The sequence below is a fragment of the Aotus nancymaae genome, unplaced genomic scaffold (genome assembly GCF_030222135.1).
Source record: "Aotus nancymaae isolate 86718 unplaced genomic scaffold, 86718_ANA_hifiasm-v0.15.2.pri h1tg000006l, whole genome shotgun sequence".
NCBI lineage: Eukaryota > Metazoa > Chordata > Mammalia > Primates > Aotidae > Aotus > Aotus nancymaae.
In genome coordinates this window covers 7305564-7321270 of record NW_026988417.1, presented here as the reverse complement: position 1 = coordinate 7321270, position 15707 = coordinate 7305564, and the positions used below count along the sequence as shown (strand labels likewise).

At 54.2% G+C, this 15707-nt stretch overlaps 1 protein-coding gene across 2 annotated transcripts in view; it reads right to left on the bottom strand.

The window, feature by feature from the left end:
• The window catches only part of JAKMIP1 (janus kinase and microtubule interacting protein 1), a 180240-nt gene that overhangs the window by 11926 nt on the left and 152607 nt on the right, over nt 1-15707 (bottom strand). For both annotated transcript variants that reach the window (XM_064365620.1, XM_064365617.1), the window contains 3 exons: nt 9483-9551; nt 7995-8072; nt 1804-2007 (listed from right to left, as the gene is read on the bottom strand). In XM_064365620.1, coding sequence (XP_064221690.1) covers nt 1804-2007; nt 7995-8072; nt 9483-9551 — 351 coding nt within the window. The remainder of the gene's footprint in view (nt 1-1803; nt 2008-7994; nt 8073-9482; nt 9552-15707) is intronic.

Below are 15707 nucleotides of genomic sequence, written 5' to 3'. Positions count from 1 at the left end.
TTTTACCAGTCATAATTATCTAAACCTTACCATGCCCCAATGAGACAGGCATTGTCATCATCCCCATGAGGAAGACATTGAGGCCCAGAGAGCTTAAGTAATTTGCCCAAGGCCACACAGCTAAGTGGGAGAGCCAGAGTTCAGAGCCAGGTCGTCTGGTCCCAGGGTCTGTGTTTTCAGCTTCTTTGCTGCCCTAAGCTGACCCACACCATGCTGCTCCGCTGCCTGAATGCCCTTCCCTTTGATGGCGATGATGACTGATTTTATGTTAACTTGGCTAGGTCATGGTACCCAGATATTTGGTCAAATATTCTAGATGTTGCCAGATGCCGTGGCTTATGCCTATAATCACAGCTCTTTGGGAGGCTGAGGTGGGTGGATCACTTGAGGTCAGGAGTTTGAGACCAGCCTGGCCAACATGGAGAAAGCCCATCTCTACTAAAAATACAAAAATTAGCTGGGTGTGGTGGCAGGGGCCTGTAATCCCAGCTACTCAGGAGGCTGAGGCAGGAGAATCACTTGACCTGGGAGGCAGAGGTTGCAGTGAGGTGAGACTGCACCACTACACTCCAGCCTGGGCAACAGAGCGAGAGCGAGACTCCAACTCAAAAAACAAAAACAAAAACAAAACTAGATGTTTCTGTGGCCCACACAGCAGGCGGTTCACCAGGGCTCATTCCATCCAGCCTTCCCTTACAGTGCGTGGCCCACACAGCATTAGATGAGATAAACATCTAAGTCAGTAGACTTTGAGTAAAGCAGATGAGCCTCCATAAAGGGGTGATTGCTGCGGGGAGGGGTTCATTCAATCACCTGAATGCCTTGAGAGAAACACTGACCTCCCCAAGGACGAGGGCACGCTGCTAGCAGGCTGCCTTCAGGCTTGAACTACAACTCTTCCCGGGGGCTCTGGCCTGCTCTGAAGACTGGGAACTTGCTGAGCATTTATCTACAGTTGCGTGAGCCAGTTCCTTAAAATAAGTCAACATCTCTCTCTCTCTCTCTCTCTCTCTCTCTCTCTCTCTGTCTCTCTCTCTCTCTGTCCCCCCTCTCTCTGCCTGCATCCCCCTTCTTTTTCCCTTCTGTGTCATCCCTCCACCAGTAATCTAGATCCTTACTATCTGGGTGACCTCCAGGGACATAAATTAACATCCCTGAGCCTCAGTTCTCTCATCTGGAAAATGGACATCATAACGGCCACCTGTAGTGTCCATGAGATGAGGGATCTGCAGTGCAGGAGCCACCGCCAGACACACAGTGAGCGCCCAACAAATGCTCTGCGTGTCACTGCTTCTTTCCCTTCACTGTCACTCAGGAGTCATGAAGCCAAGCTCCCCATGTGCTCAGTAGCACATGAAACTCACAAGCAACATTGAACCTTGGAAGGCATTGAGATTTTTCAGACCTACAACCCATATACCTTCCAAGCCCAATCCTCAAATGAGCCGCCATCACAAAAGCCAGCAGAAAAGCAAACCGTTCAGCCAGTGTCTCCCGGTTACCAGCATCTGACCTGGAAACAGCATGCAGATGCTGGAGGAGGAGGGCAGAGGGAGAAGGCATTGTGGTTTGGATGAATGTTTCAGCATTTGCTCCACAGAATGCCCAAGTGCCCCACGTCTTGCCCCGTCACAGGGAGTTATGACGGGCATCAAAGAGATCTTGCTTCTCAGAAACTTACTTTACCACCAACTCTACCTGGAATGAACCTGGGGCACCCAGGGGCCCATCGGGGTGCCAAGGTGCACACAGGGCAACGGGAGTGCCAGGGGAGCTGTAGGCGCAGCAGCTGTCACCGCCTACCTGCTGGGCCTGCTGCAGCAGCTCCATGCGCTCCCGCAGGATCTGGCTGTCGAACTCTCGGCTCTGCCTGAGGATCTGCCTGCGCACCTTCTCCACAGCGGCCTGCAGGTCCTCCCGCTGGCCCTCGCTCAGCGCCTCACCGGCCCTCCGCCCCGGCTCCTGCTGCAGCGCCGTGTACAGTGTGGCCTCCAGGTCTTGGATTTTCTGAGCAGTGCAGATGACACAGACAGAGGAAGGTCACAAGGAGATGGACGGGAACCACCAGGAGGCTGCTGCTGGTGGAGGCAGAGCCAGGGAGGGGGGTTTCGGGCAGGGAGGAGCAGCTGGCAGGGGCCAAACACAGGGCGAGCAGTCCCCGGGGGAGCAGGCTGTGAGGGAGTGCCTCGGCCCCTGCACACATTATCCAGGGCAGTTTTTACTCTATTCAACCCAGACGCCCCCACTAGGCACAAGAGGGGACAAAGGCAAGAAGGAAACGTACTGACAGCCTTCCCTTACAATGCGTGGCCCACACAGCAGGCAGTTCACCAGGGCTCATTCCATCCAGCCTTCCCTTACAATGCGTGGCCCACACAGCAGGCAGTTCACCAGAGTTCATTCCATCCAGCCTTCCCTTACAATGTGTGGCCCACACAGCAGGAGGTTCACCAGGGCTCATTCCGTCCAGCCTTCCCTTACAATGTGTGGCCCACAAAGCAGGAGGTTCATCAGGGCTCATTCCATCCAGCCTTCCCTTACAATGCGTGGCCACACAGCAGGCAGTTCACCAGGGCTCATTCCATCCAGCCTTCCCTTACAATGCGTGGCCCACACAGCAGGCGGTTCACCAGGGCTCATTCCATCCAGCCTTCCCTTACAATGCGTGGCCCACACAGCAGGCGGTTCACCAGGGCTCATTCCATCCAGCCTTCCCTTAAAATGCATGGCCCACACAGCAGGCGGCTCACCAGGGCTCATTCCATCCAGCCTTCCCTTACAATGCGTGGCCACACAGCAGGCAGTTCCCCAGGGCTCATTCCATCCAGCCTTCCCTTACAATGCGTGGCCCACACAGCAGGCGGCTCACCAGGGCTCATTCCATCCAGCCTTCCCTTACAATGCGTGGCCCACACAGCAGGCGGCTCACCAGGGCTCATTCCATCCAGCCTTCCCTTACAATGCGTGGCCACACAGCAGGAGGTTCACCAGGGATCATTCCATCCAGCCTTCCCTTACAATGCGTGGCCCACACAGCAGGTGGTTCACCAGGGCTCATTCCATCCAGCCTTCCCTTACAGTGAGTGGCCCACACAGCAGGCGGCTCACCAGGGCTCATTCCATCCAGCCTTCCCTTACAATGCGTGGCCACACAGCAGGCAGTTCACCAGGGCTCATTCCATCCAACCTTCCCTTACAATGCGTGACCCACACAGCAGGTGGTTCACCAGGGCTCATTCCATCCAGTCTTCCCTTACAATGCGTGGCCCACACAGCAGGCAGCTCACCAGGGCTCATTCCATCCAGCCTTCCCTTACAATGCGTGGCCACACAGCAGGAGGTTCACCAGGGCTCATTCCATCCAGCCTTCCCTTACAATGCGTGGCCCACACAGCAGGCGGCTCACCAGGGCTCATTCCATCCAGCCTTCCCTTACAATGCGTGGCCACACAGCAGGCAGTTCCCCAGGGCTCATTCCATCCAGCCTTCCCTTACAATGCGTGGCCACACAGCAGGCGGTTCACCAGGGCTCATTCCATCCAGCCTTCCCTTACAATGCGTGGCCCACACAGCAGGCGGCTCACCAGGGCTCATTCCATCCAGCCTTCCCTTACAATGTGTGGCCCACACAGCAGGCGGCTCACCAGGGCTCATTCCATCCTGCCTTCCCTTACAATGCGTGGCCCACACAGCAGGCGGTTCATCAGTGCTCATTTCATCCTGGGCTTCCAGTTCACTCTCCTCACCTTGGAAAAATCTGCCCTTTTCTAATGGGCGCCAGTGGGAAACTATGTCTGCATGTGCACACATTTGGTTTTCAGCTGCCTTAAGAATGCAACTCTAGTCCAAAGCAAACAGTGGTAATGTTTTAGTTGCCCCTAGCCCCCCCAAAAAAAGCAAGACACCCTTTGTTGGCAACACTGAATGAGACATTAGTGACCAACTGGGGATCCTTCTGAAAGCTGAGTTTTCATCATTACAGGATGTTACTCCTTTTCACAGCAAGACACTTAAACATAGCTATCTTATGGGAATGTCCAGGGACAAAAGAAAATTATCTCCTTTTCTGCCTTCCTAAATACCCCCCACATTCCTTACTAAGGAACAGCTACTTCTCTCCTGAAGAAACCACAGGTGGTTTAGCGGAAACACGAGTTTCAATAGAAACATGCCACTGAGGCAGAGACTAACCAGTAGCCCTCCTTCACCACGAGAGAGGCTAACCAGTAGCCCTCATTCACCACGAGAGAGGCTAACCAGTAGCCCTCATTCACCACGAGAGAGGCTAACCGGTAGCCCTCCTTGACCGAGACAGAGGTTAACCAGTAGCCCTCCTTCACCGAGACAGAGGCTAACCAGTAGCCCTCCTTCACCACGAGAGAGGCTAACCAGTAGCCCTCCTTCACCACGAGAGAGGCTAACCAGTAGCCCTCATTCACCACGAGAGAGGCTAACCAGTAGCCCTCATTCACCACGAGAGAGGCTAACCAGTAGCCCTCCTTCACCACAACAGAGGCTAACCAGTAGCCCTCATTCACCACAAGAGAGGCTAACCGGTAGCCCTCCTTGACCGAGACAGAGGTTAACCAGTAGCCCTCCTTCACCGAGACAGAGGTTAACCAGTAGCCCTCCTTCACCGAGACAGAGGTTAACCAGTAGCCCTCCTTCACCGAGACAGAGGTTAACCAGTAGCCCTCCTTCACCGAGACAGAGGTTAACCGGTAGCCCTCCTTCACTGAGACAGAGGTTAACCACTAGCTCTTCTTCACCAGGACAGAGGTTAACCAGTAGCTCTTCTTCACCAAGACAGAGGCTAACCAGTAGCCCTCGTTCACCGAGAAAGAGGTTAACCAGTAGCTCTTCTTCACCAGGACAGAGGCTAACCAGTAGCTCTTCTTCACCGAGACAGAGGCTAACCAGTAGCCCTCCTTCACCGAGACAGAGGTTAACCAGTAGCCCTCCTTCACCGAGACAGAGGCTAACCAGTAGCCCTCCTTCACCGAGACAGAGGCTAACCAGTAGCCCTCCTTCACCGAGACAGAGGCTAACCAGTAGCCCTCCTTCACCGAGACAGAGGCTAACCAGTAGCCCTCCTTCACCGAGACAGAGGCTAACCAGTAGCCCTCCTTTACCGAGACAGAGGTTAACCAGTAGCCCTCCTTCACCGAGACAGAGGTTAACCAGTAGCTCTTCTTCACCGAGACAGAGGCTAACCAGTAGCTCTTCTTCACCAGGACAGAGGTTAACCAGTAGCCCTCCTTCACCGAGACAGAGGCTAACCAGTAGCCCTCCTTCACCGAGACAGAGGCTAACCAGTAGCCCTCCTTCACCGAGACAGAGGCTAACCAGTAGCCCTCCTTCACCGAGACAGAGGTTAACCAGTAGCTCTTCTTCACCAGGACAGAGGCTAACCAGTAGCTCTTCTTCACCAAGACAGAGGTTAACCAGTAGCCCTCCTTCACCGAGACAGAGGCTAACCAGTAGCCCTCCTTCACCGAGACAGAGGTTAACCAGTAGCCCTCCTTCACCGAGACAGAGGCTAACCAGTAGCCCTCCTTCACCGAGACAGAGGCTAACCAGTAGCCCTCCTTCACCGAGACAGAGGCTAACCAGTAGCCCTCCTTCACCGAGACAGAGGTTAACCAGTAGCCCTCCTTCACCGAGACAGCGGTTAACCAGTAGCCCTTCTTCATTAAGACAGAGGTTAACCAGTAGCCCTCCTTCACCGAGACCGAGGTTAACCAATAGCCCTTTGTCACCGAGACAGAGGTTAACCCAGCAGCCCTCTGTCACCGAGGCAAAGGCTAACCCAGTACTCTCCGTCACCAAGACAGAGGTTAACCTGGTAACCCTCCGTCTCCAAGACAGAGGTTAACCTGGTAACCATCTGTCAGCATCAGGCTGCCTGCTCCTTAAGTCTCCTCTGTCTTTTCCCTATTGGGATCCAGGCCCATCAGGCCAGACTGATTTTAACCAAAAGACATGATCACCTTCACCTCTGCCGCCCCGAGCAGTTGCCTCTGGGGAATTAGAAGGCTGGAATCTGTTCCCAGCAGAGCTGTGGGGCCCCCGATGGGCTCCACATGGAGCAGAGCTTGCTGCTGCCTGCAGGCTTTCCCCCTCCCCACTCAGCAGCCGAGGTCCCAGGAGGCCCCACATGGCCAGTTTCCAGATGGAAACACACCACTTGATTCTGGAAACCCCACTGCAGGCCCGCCCCACCTCACTCAGCTTAGTGACAAAGAGACACAGGCTTGCATCTGGCACCTGCGGTCCTGGCCCCAGTGTGGACACTTGGCCCTGCCACCCTCTCAGAGCATTTCACTTTGGGGCTGTTCATGATAAACCAGGGCACGTCAGAACTCCTGTCTAGCCATGTGACTGAAATGCCACTGGGAGCACACGGCCCACGCAGGCTTTCAGATGCTCCAAGTGTGAAGGTAGCTTCTATACTGTTGCAGAACCAGCATGCAGGGGCCTCTTCTGTAGATCCAGCACTCTGAGGGGCCCCTTGGGCCTTGCTGAGTTGGTGCTTAGACCAATCTTAGAGGAACGGTGGACCCCAAGGTGTTCCGAAGTGTGTTTTGGGAAATGCCAGTTCTGCAAGATGTCCCTTGAAAAAAGGTCCCATGATCCAGTAAACTTGGCGCCCCACTCGCTTACATTCCTCTCGGAGCCTTAACCCACCCTTTAGCACACTAAGACTCCAAGAAGTCCTCCAGAGTTTTACAACTTACTCTGTTGCACTATGTTTTGGGGGGCCCTAGGTTTCTGAACATTTAACATCACATTCCTTGGAGTTTTTTGGGAAACGCTAGGGGAAAACAGGGATGCGTGATGGGGATGGCCCATCCTTCAGGGCATTTTCAAAAGGACCAAGCCTGGGAGAAAACAAGGAACAATCTAAAAGATTAGAGAGGCAGGAGACAGACCAGGGTATAGATGAGAATGTCTCCATTTGTGAGTAGCCCTCAACACTGCTGAAACATCGTGTGCCCAGAAACAAGAACCCAGAGGGAAGTGTTGTGTGTTGACAAGGCTTGGTCCATCCCAATCTTCTTCGTCTCCTGCTCCCAGTCCCTAGGGATTCAAGCCTCAGCCTTGACAGAAGGGCCAAAGGTCACAGCAAGCTGCACTGGCTTCACGCCTAGAACCTCCTGTCCATCTGAGCTGAGCCCAGGTTACATGCTGCCTTCCTGGAGCCTCTCATGGGAAGTCAGGTTTTAAAGTCGTTTTTTTAGTGATTGGATCTGCATTTTGTAGGTGCAAAACCATTTTTTTAAAACCATTTTAACTATAAGTGATCTGGGCACAGATTTGCTCACGACCTTGTGCCACACTAGCTTCTTCCTATAAGGAATGGCATTGAACTCAATTCTGTCTCCTGCAGGGACGAGTATCCCTTATCTTACTCAACTCCCCACCACCCCCAAAGAGAATTTCTCTCAGTGCCAGGAGCAGGCAGCTGAGTGTGAGGACGGAGGAGCCTGAACAGCATCCCACTGTACTTTATCACCAGGACGCCCAGAGCCAATTTCGACCCAAACGCAGTATGACATCTGACTTTACGCCTCGTCCCTTCGGTTCTGAAAGCCACTTGGTGTCATCTCATCGCTTTACCTCTGTGTTCCTTTATGATCACCTCTTTTTCCTATTTACAGGAAAACTTGCTTTGGGACTTTAAGTCTAAATATTTAAGTATAATCAAACATATAGAAACACAGTTTCTTCCCATTCATCTCAAATGGTTACTAGAATGTAAGAAGCATGTCTAAGAAAACGATTAAAGTGACTGAATATTTTTGAAAATCACGATTGATTTGGAAGAAGTCACAATCTGTACAATCGTTCCAGCCGCAGGGTGGAGATGGCATTTGTATCACTGCTGTTTGGCACTGGGGAGCGCCCTAAATGCAGTTTCAGCCCCGAAGGAAAAAGCAGCCTCTAATGGGGAGTCTAAGAAGCCAAAGTGTCAAACCCACTTCTGGTCCTACCAGGTAAGCCTGGTCAAGGGCTTGCTTCCGGTAGTCGAGCTCCTCTTCCAGGTAGCCCTTCTGCCTGCTGAACAGGTCCTGAGAAAGAGGGAGGTGCCATCAGGGACCAGCGTCAGAACAGGAATCCATGGCAGCTTCAGAGCCCATTTGCTAGAGTGGCAGTCTCACCGAATTGGGGGCACTCAGATGAGAAGGGACTTGATGGTCTTCCCCACTTGCCCCCACATGAATCGCCCAGCAGGAGCCTCACAGACCCCGGGCGCCCTTGACAGCCATGCCTGAAACCTCAATCAAGACTACCCCATTCCTCCTGCTTCCTTTCCCCTTGGGTACCTGACTGTAATGAAGGGACCCACTCAAACCCAGGCGCAAGTCACAGGAGTCCTTCTGGGTTTCTCCTGCCATGTCCTAGTGGCCTCCAAAGACTGTCTTCATGGTTCTCAGATGTGGCTCTTCCCTCCTGCCTGACCCGCGTCACCCACCTCCCGACTGGTCTCACTGCACACTCTTCTCCCTGCCTCCCACCTCCCTCTCTAAGACCCTGCCAGCATGATCTCTCCAGAGTGCAAATCTCTTTTTATGACTGTGGGTTTCGGGGTTACAGTTCATCTCCTGCAGCCACTTCCTTTTATAGACAAGGAAAGAGAGAGCCAGAGAGGACCAGAGCCTTGCCTTAGATGGCACAGTTCAGAGGTAGCAGAGGAGGGAGTAGAAACCCAGACCTTCCGGCACCAGTCCAGGGCTCTTTCCACACCACACCCTGCTCCCAGCCCACACTAGTCCTATCACCTTCCTCCTTCTCCTCCCGTTTCCATTTCTCCTCTCAAATTGGCCTTTGACTACTCAAGAAACACATCTTCTGGGAAGCCTTCTCTGACCTCCCCAGGCTCCCCATACATCCATGTGAATAACCACCACTACCACTTATCAGGTACGCAAGGTGCCAAGCACGATGCAACACTGATTATGGATCTAGCATTTCTCATCCCACAACCCAGCAAAGCAGACTGGAATTCCTCATTCATCAATGAGAAAACTAAAGTCCAGTTTCCCAAGCTGTCATAGCCAGCAAAGAGTTGAGGCCCATCTGTGTGTTCCACACGCATGCGCCAGCATCTCCACATCTGGGCTATGGCGCTCCCAGCATCCTCGTGCTGCATTCACGTGAGCTCATGAACGTACGACCTTGCAGGCCTGTGAGCTCGTTCCTGGTGGCAGGGACCCCACTTATTCATTACTAAGCCTCTAATCCTGGCATAGCACCTGGGACACAGCAGAGGCTCTGAAAATATGTATTAAATGAATAATTGAGCCAGTGAAAGAGTAAGTGAATGAATGATAATTACTCAGAACCACCACTGGGGCAAGAGCAAAATTGAGAAACGCATGCAAATCGTTAGGAAAACACATGCAAAGCCTTCCTGCAGATCGACTTCTCTGAGCTCTTCGAACCCTCTCCCTCCACCCCAAGGCAGTCAAATCTTTTACCTTCTCCTTCTCCAGGTCCAGCATCTTCTGGGTCAGGGCGGCCTCAGTCCCCTCTATTTGCTTCAGCCACTAGAAAACAGCAGGGACAGGAGGGGTGCAGCGAAGTGAGAGTCAGAACCCAAGGGGCTGTGGAATTTCACAGGCTTGTGAATTTCATAGATGGGCTTCCTCAGGGTGCGCTCAGGAATGGGTCAGGTCACGGCACGCACATGCCTGCACCTGTGGATGGTGTGGTTGTGTGTGCGTGGTCCAGCCTGTATGTGCAGGAGGTCACAGGTGTGAGGGTGACATGTACATGTGTGGAAGCTTCATTCAGAGCCTGGGTGGACCCGAGTGTGGACCACTTACGAGTGTGTGCAGCAGTGAGCGTGGTGCAGCTGACGTCACTGAGTGCCTGCTCTGTGCTGATGCTTCAGGTGGAAGACTTCATCTGACCCTCTTACGACCACCTCATACAGTAGGCAGTGTCACCCCCATTTTGCAGGTAAAGACACGGAGGCTGAGTTAAGTAATTTGTCCAAGGTCACACAGGTGCAGAATGAAGATTTGGAACCCAGCCTGCAGGACACCAGAGCCACTGCCCTTATCCCTCCAGCAACTGTGAGTTGGAGCAGCCCAGAGTGCCTGGTCCAATGCGAAAGGAGGTTGAATCACGTACCGGGTAGGGGTGTAGGAGTATGAAAGCAGGGTTCATGCCAGGACACGAGGGTGCAGGCACGGACGGTACTGGTGAAAACCCCAGGCATGCACCTGAGCGGCAGGTAAGGGAGTGGGAGCTCTGTCCACGTTCCCTCTGGGGTCTGGGCCGGGGGTGAGCACAGAGGCAGATGTCATATGTGGATGTGTCTCTACAAGGAGCCCCTAAAATGGGAAGAAGTCCAGGCTGGCATAGGGTTATTGCCCTGTTGGGGAGGGCTGCGGGAGGTCACTGTTGACCTCCTCATTGCTAAGGCGCCAGGCACCGGGTATGGAGTGCCACTTTCCTGACCCCAGACTCCGGCTGTGGAGCACTCCCTTTCCTGACCCCAGATCCCGGCTGCAGACAGCCTCCCTTCCCAACCCCAGGCCCTGGCTATAGAGCGCCCCCTTTCCTGACCGCAGACCCTGGCTGCAGAGTGCCCCCTTTCCCAACCCCAGGCTCCCCTAGCTTCCTTGTACTCCTGTGGCGGCAGCTGGTCACCCGCTGGGCCACACTGCATTAGTGAGGTCCTGGAGCCCTGCCCTCGCCCTTCCCCACCTTATTCTGCCCTCCCCCCGGATCCACCTTCCCTATCCTCTCTGAAATGTCTCCAACCCAGATCTGCCCCACCACGTCCTGTGCCGTTGCCTCCTGCACCCTCCACTCCCAAGCCTCAAGGCCCCTCCAGCGCCTCCCAGGACCCCTGATGCAGAAGACTGCCCCTCTTTCCTTCCCTCCACTTCCAACATATTGGCTCTGCCTCCCGTTGTCAGACCCACCCACAGCTCTCCCTCCCCATCATCAACCCCCGCCATTCCCCTTTCAGCCCATGGGCTCATGTCTGAACCCCCCACACCCCAAATCCCTTTCTGCCCTCCAGCCAACAAGTTCCCTCAAAAACACACATCGGCTCGTGGAACCTCCCTGCTCTGCTCAGAGCCCTCCAAAGATGTCCCCTCACTCCTGACAACACTGGCGAGTCCGAAGCATAGGGTGGCCCCTGCAATGCCCACAGCCTCATCACTCAGCACTCTCCTGTCCCCGCTGAAATCCAGGGCCCTGGTCATCCTGGAACATGCCCGGCCTTTCCACGTGCTGTCCCTACCTCTCCTGGTCCCAGCCTCAGCCCCAGACCTTCACCCAGCTAGCATCACTCAGTCTTCAGGCCCTGAGCCAGCTGTCACCTCCTCCAGGAAGCCTACTCTGCTTGAGTCCATGGGGTCAGCTCCCCTCCATGATGCCCACCTCAGTCATCTTGTGAATGGCTGGTCACAGCACTCACCTGGCAGGCACTGTTGTCTGTTCCCCCCTAACTCCGCGACCCCTCTGAAGGTGGGGCCCATACCTGCCTCCTGTTGGACTTCCTCGCCTGGCACAGGCCTGACACCAGCAAGTGCCTAATAAACTTCCGTAGAAGGAAGGAGGCTGGAGGGTGTGCAGCTTGGTGTGGTGTGTACTGGCTGTGCAGAGGGGGCTGGAGCTGATCGGCTGCTGTCACAGAGCTCCCTCCCCAACGTCACGGTGAGCTCGGTCCCAGGGCGGGCTCTGGTGCCAGCCGCAGTGGCAGCACCCAGCACCCTGTGCCAGCCACAGTGGCCAGTACTTCCTCAAACATGGCTCAGACAAGTTGTGTTTTCTTAGAAACAGATAAGCATATTTTGGATGAGGAGTTATAGGTATTTCATTTTTAATATCCTAATACAAGCAGTCATAAAATGAATAAAATTAAAATGGGAAATCCAATTTTGGATGATTACAACAAGCTGCTCTCAGAACGGTTTCTACAGAACACGGTGTTGAGCTTTGTTGCTGCTGTCCTTTAACAAATTGCACGTAAAAAATAAATTTAACAAGTCCTTGTCAGCCACTGAGAGAGAGCATGGGAGCAGAGAGAGCTGGCCACGAGGACCCCGGTCATGTGAGATTGGAAATTTAATATCAGGGCAGGCACGGTGGCTCACGCTTGTAATCCCAGCACTTTGGGAGGATGAGGCTGGTGGATCACAAGTTCAGGAGTTCGAGACCAGCCTGGCTAACACAGTGAAACCCTGTCTCTACTAAAAATGCAAAAATTAGCTGGGTGTGGTGGCGGGCGCCTGTAATCCCAGCTACTCAGGAGGCTGAAGCAGGAGAATCACTTGAACCCTAGAGGCGGAGGTTGCAGTGAGCCGAGATGACGCCACTGCACTCCAGCCTGGGAGACAGGGCTAGATTCTGTCTTAAAAAAAAAAGAAAGAAGGGCCGGGCGCGGTGGCTCAAGCCTGTAATCCCAGCACTTTGGGAGGTCGAGGCGGGTGGATCACGAGGTCAAGAGATCGAGACCATCCTGGTCAACATGGTGAAACCCCGTCTCTACTAATACAAAAAAAAATTAGCTGGGCACGGTGGCGCGTGCCTGTAATCCCAGCTACTCAGGAGGCTGAGGCAGGAGAATTGCCTGAACCCAGGAGGCGGAGATTGCGGTGAGCCGAGATCGCGCCATTGCACTCCAGCCTGGGTAACAAGAGCGAAACTCCGTCTCAAAAAAAAAAAAAAAAAAAAAAAGAAAGAAAGAAAGAAAGAAAGAAATTTTATATCAAAGAGTTTGGCGAGATAGCTCCGGAGTTTCAATCACTCCCGGCAGAAACAATGCTCGTGGTTCTGCTCCAACCCCTGGAGAGGGGGGGTCTTGTGCTGGGGAGGAGACGTGAGTCCACCCACCGGGAGGTGCTGAGGAGGAACTGAGCAGCCTCGTGGGGGCAGCCTACTGCAGGGTGGGGTCCGCTGTCTGCACTCCAACTCCCAGGGCCCCTTGGGTGCAGGGCCTGGGTCCCCTACGGCTCTCCCCTCTCCCTGCGGGGAGGGTCCCAAGGCTTCCACTCGGAGCCAACTGTTAGAAAAAGTCCGACTATGCTCAGGCCTACGCCTCATTCTCCAATCCACCATTACCAGCGAGAACATGGCCCTTAAAACATTCCCAGCTGGCTGAGCCTGTGTCTTTTTCTCAATCCATTTGGAACTTGAGGGAGAAGAGATATGACCGTTACGATCCATAAACCCTCCAATGTCTCATGGTTCAGTTTCTCTGTGGGGCATGTGCCATGTGCTGAGGCTGTGCTGAGGCGAGTGAGACCTTCCCTGGTCCTGTACGAGGCTAACCAGAGTGCAGCTGATGGGCGCCAGGATGGATGCTTGTGCCCTGAAGACTGAGCAGGGCTTCAGTGGGTGGTGATGAGGAAGGCACGTGCCCGGGGCAAGATGCTGTTTGCAGCAAAATCAACACATCACATCATAGGACGTTCCTTCAGGTTGCACTTCACCTACACACTAAGAAATCAGCTTCGAGGCCGGGTGAGGTGGCTCATACCTGTAATCCCAGCACTTTGGGAGGCCAAGGCAGGCAGATCATTTGATGTCAGGAGTTTGAGACCAGCCCGGCCAGCATGGAGAAACCTGTCTCTAGTAAAAATACAAAAATTAGCCAGGCGTCTTGGTGGGTGCCTGTAATCCCAACTACAGGAGGCTGAAGCACAAGAATCACTTGAACCCGGGAGGCAGAGATTGCAGTGAGCCAAGATCATGCCACTGCATTCCAGCCTGGGTGACAGAGTGAGAGGTCTGTCTCAAGAAAGAAAAAAAATAATTCATGCCTCTAAGAGAACATTGACATTGACTTCCACTTATTCAGATACCAGTATGGAATGACAATTTTTTAAATAAGGAATACTTGGTGGCCAGGTGCAGTGGCTCATGCCTGTAATCTCAGCACTTTGGGAGCCTGAGGTGGGCGGATCCCGAGGTCAGGAGTTCGAGACCAGCCTGGCCAACATAGTGAAACCCCATCTCTACTAAAAATACAAAAATTAGCTGGGTGTGGTGGCACACACCTGTAGTCCCAGCTACTCAGGAGGCTGAAGCAGGAGAATTGCTCATAACCTGGAAAGCGGAGGTTGCAGTGAGCCAAGACCATGCCATTGCACTCCAGCCTGGGTGACAGAGTGAGACTCTGTCTCAAAACAAACAACAAAAGGAGTATTTAGTGGAGTGGGGGTTAACTGGGGCCTGGCATCAAGCCTTCTCTGGCAGTGACATTGCTGGTGCCCGACCCCTCTGCAAACTTCCCTGCAGTGCCTGTCACCTCTAGGGTGACCAGCTTGTCCCTGTTGGCCCAAGACTGTCTCTGTTTTAGCACTGCAATTCTCACATCACAGGAAAGCTGTCAGTCCCAGGCAAAGTGGACCGTCAGTCCCCTAGTGGTCTTGCCAGGTTCTCTGGGGGTCCTGCGGACCCAGTTCGCACCTCACATGAGGGTCCACCTCTGAACCTGAGGAGCTTTCATACCAACATCCTCTCCAAGCCTGGAGAAGATGAACGGCAACTCCCAAGCTTACTGGACCTTAATCCACAGACAAATGGCAGGGCAGTGTCTCCCAGAACCCAACCTGAGAAAACTCTGGTTTATGTCCAGTCCTCAAATACAGGGAGCTGGGCACCTCTGTGCCAGGCTCAGAACTGTCAGTCAGAGATGTGAGGGGCTGGCAGGCTAGGGCGGCCGGCATGGCTCTCTGGCACGTAGGGCACCAGGCTGACCAGCTTGGGGAGATTGGTGGTTGGGGCAGGCAGATGGCATTGGGGGTGGGCAGGGTGCAAGCAGGGAGGTGGGCAGCTGCCAGGTGAGCAGAGCATGGAGAGGGTCAAGGCAAACAGTGGCCGGATGCCAGACAGTCTCCACCTCCTCAATCCTAGGGGGCTGCTGATCTCCCAGACGCCCAGAGGATGAGGAACCCTGAGGCCCTAAGATGAAGGCCTGGAGCACCGGCTGTGGGTCGGGCATGGGGAGGGGCATGTTAGGAATGGCTCAGGTGGGAGAATTCAGAGCCCTGCAGAGGGAGGCTCTCACCGAGGCTGAAAGCCTCCTGCCAGCTGGTGGCCTAGCCCTCCAATGCCCTCTGCCCCAGCCCCGTCACAAACCAGCCACCCTGAGTCACCAGCAGGTTCCTGCTCCTTGCTCACCCAGTCCACAGGCATTGACCATGCATCTCCAGGAAGCAAGCACAGCCCCAGGTGCTTGGTTGAACCAGATGGCAATGCTCGATCCCACCGAAATATGCAGCCTCCCGGATTCCGACAGACACTGTGCGCCACCAGGATGCTTGGTGTCATGACTGAGGGAGACATGGCGAGAAATGGGCCAAAGCCCGTAGAGCTGGCGAGTGGTGTGGCCAAGACCCAAGCCAGGAGAGGCCTCCCCGACATCAAAGCGGACACTGGTGGATGTGGCATCTCCACATCTCCCAGGGCCACGCTCAGCCCTTGACACTAAGACGCTCTTTCTCGGTAAATGTTCCAGGGGGTGTTGAATGAACTGAGTTATAAGTGTCACACGTGTTTATCAGCACTTTGTGTGACTCTACAGGAGCATGGTTGGAGGAGCCTAGACCTCCATGGAGGGTTTTGCTGCTGGAAAGGAAGGTGTGCTGAATGTACCCCACGTGCCCTGCCCCGCACCTGCACCTGCACCTGATGGCCACCCGCCGGCCAGGTGTGAGTCATCCCTATCCCACAGT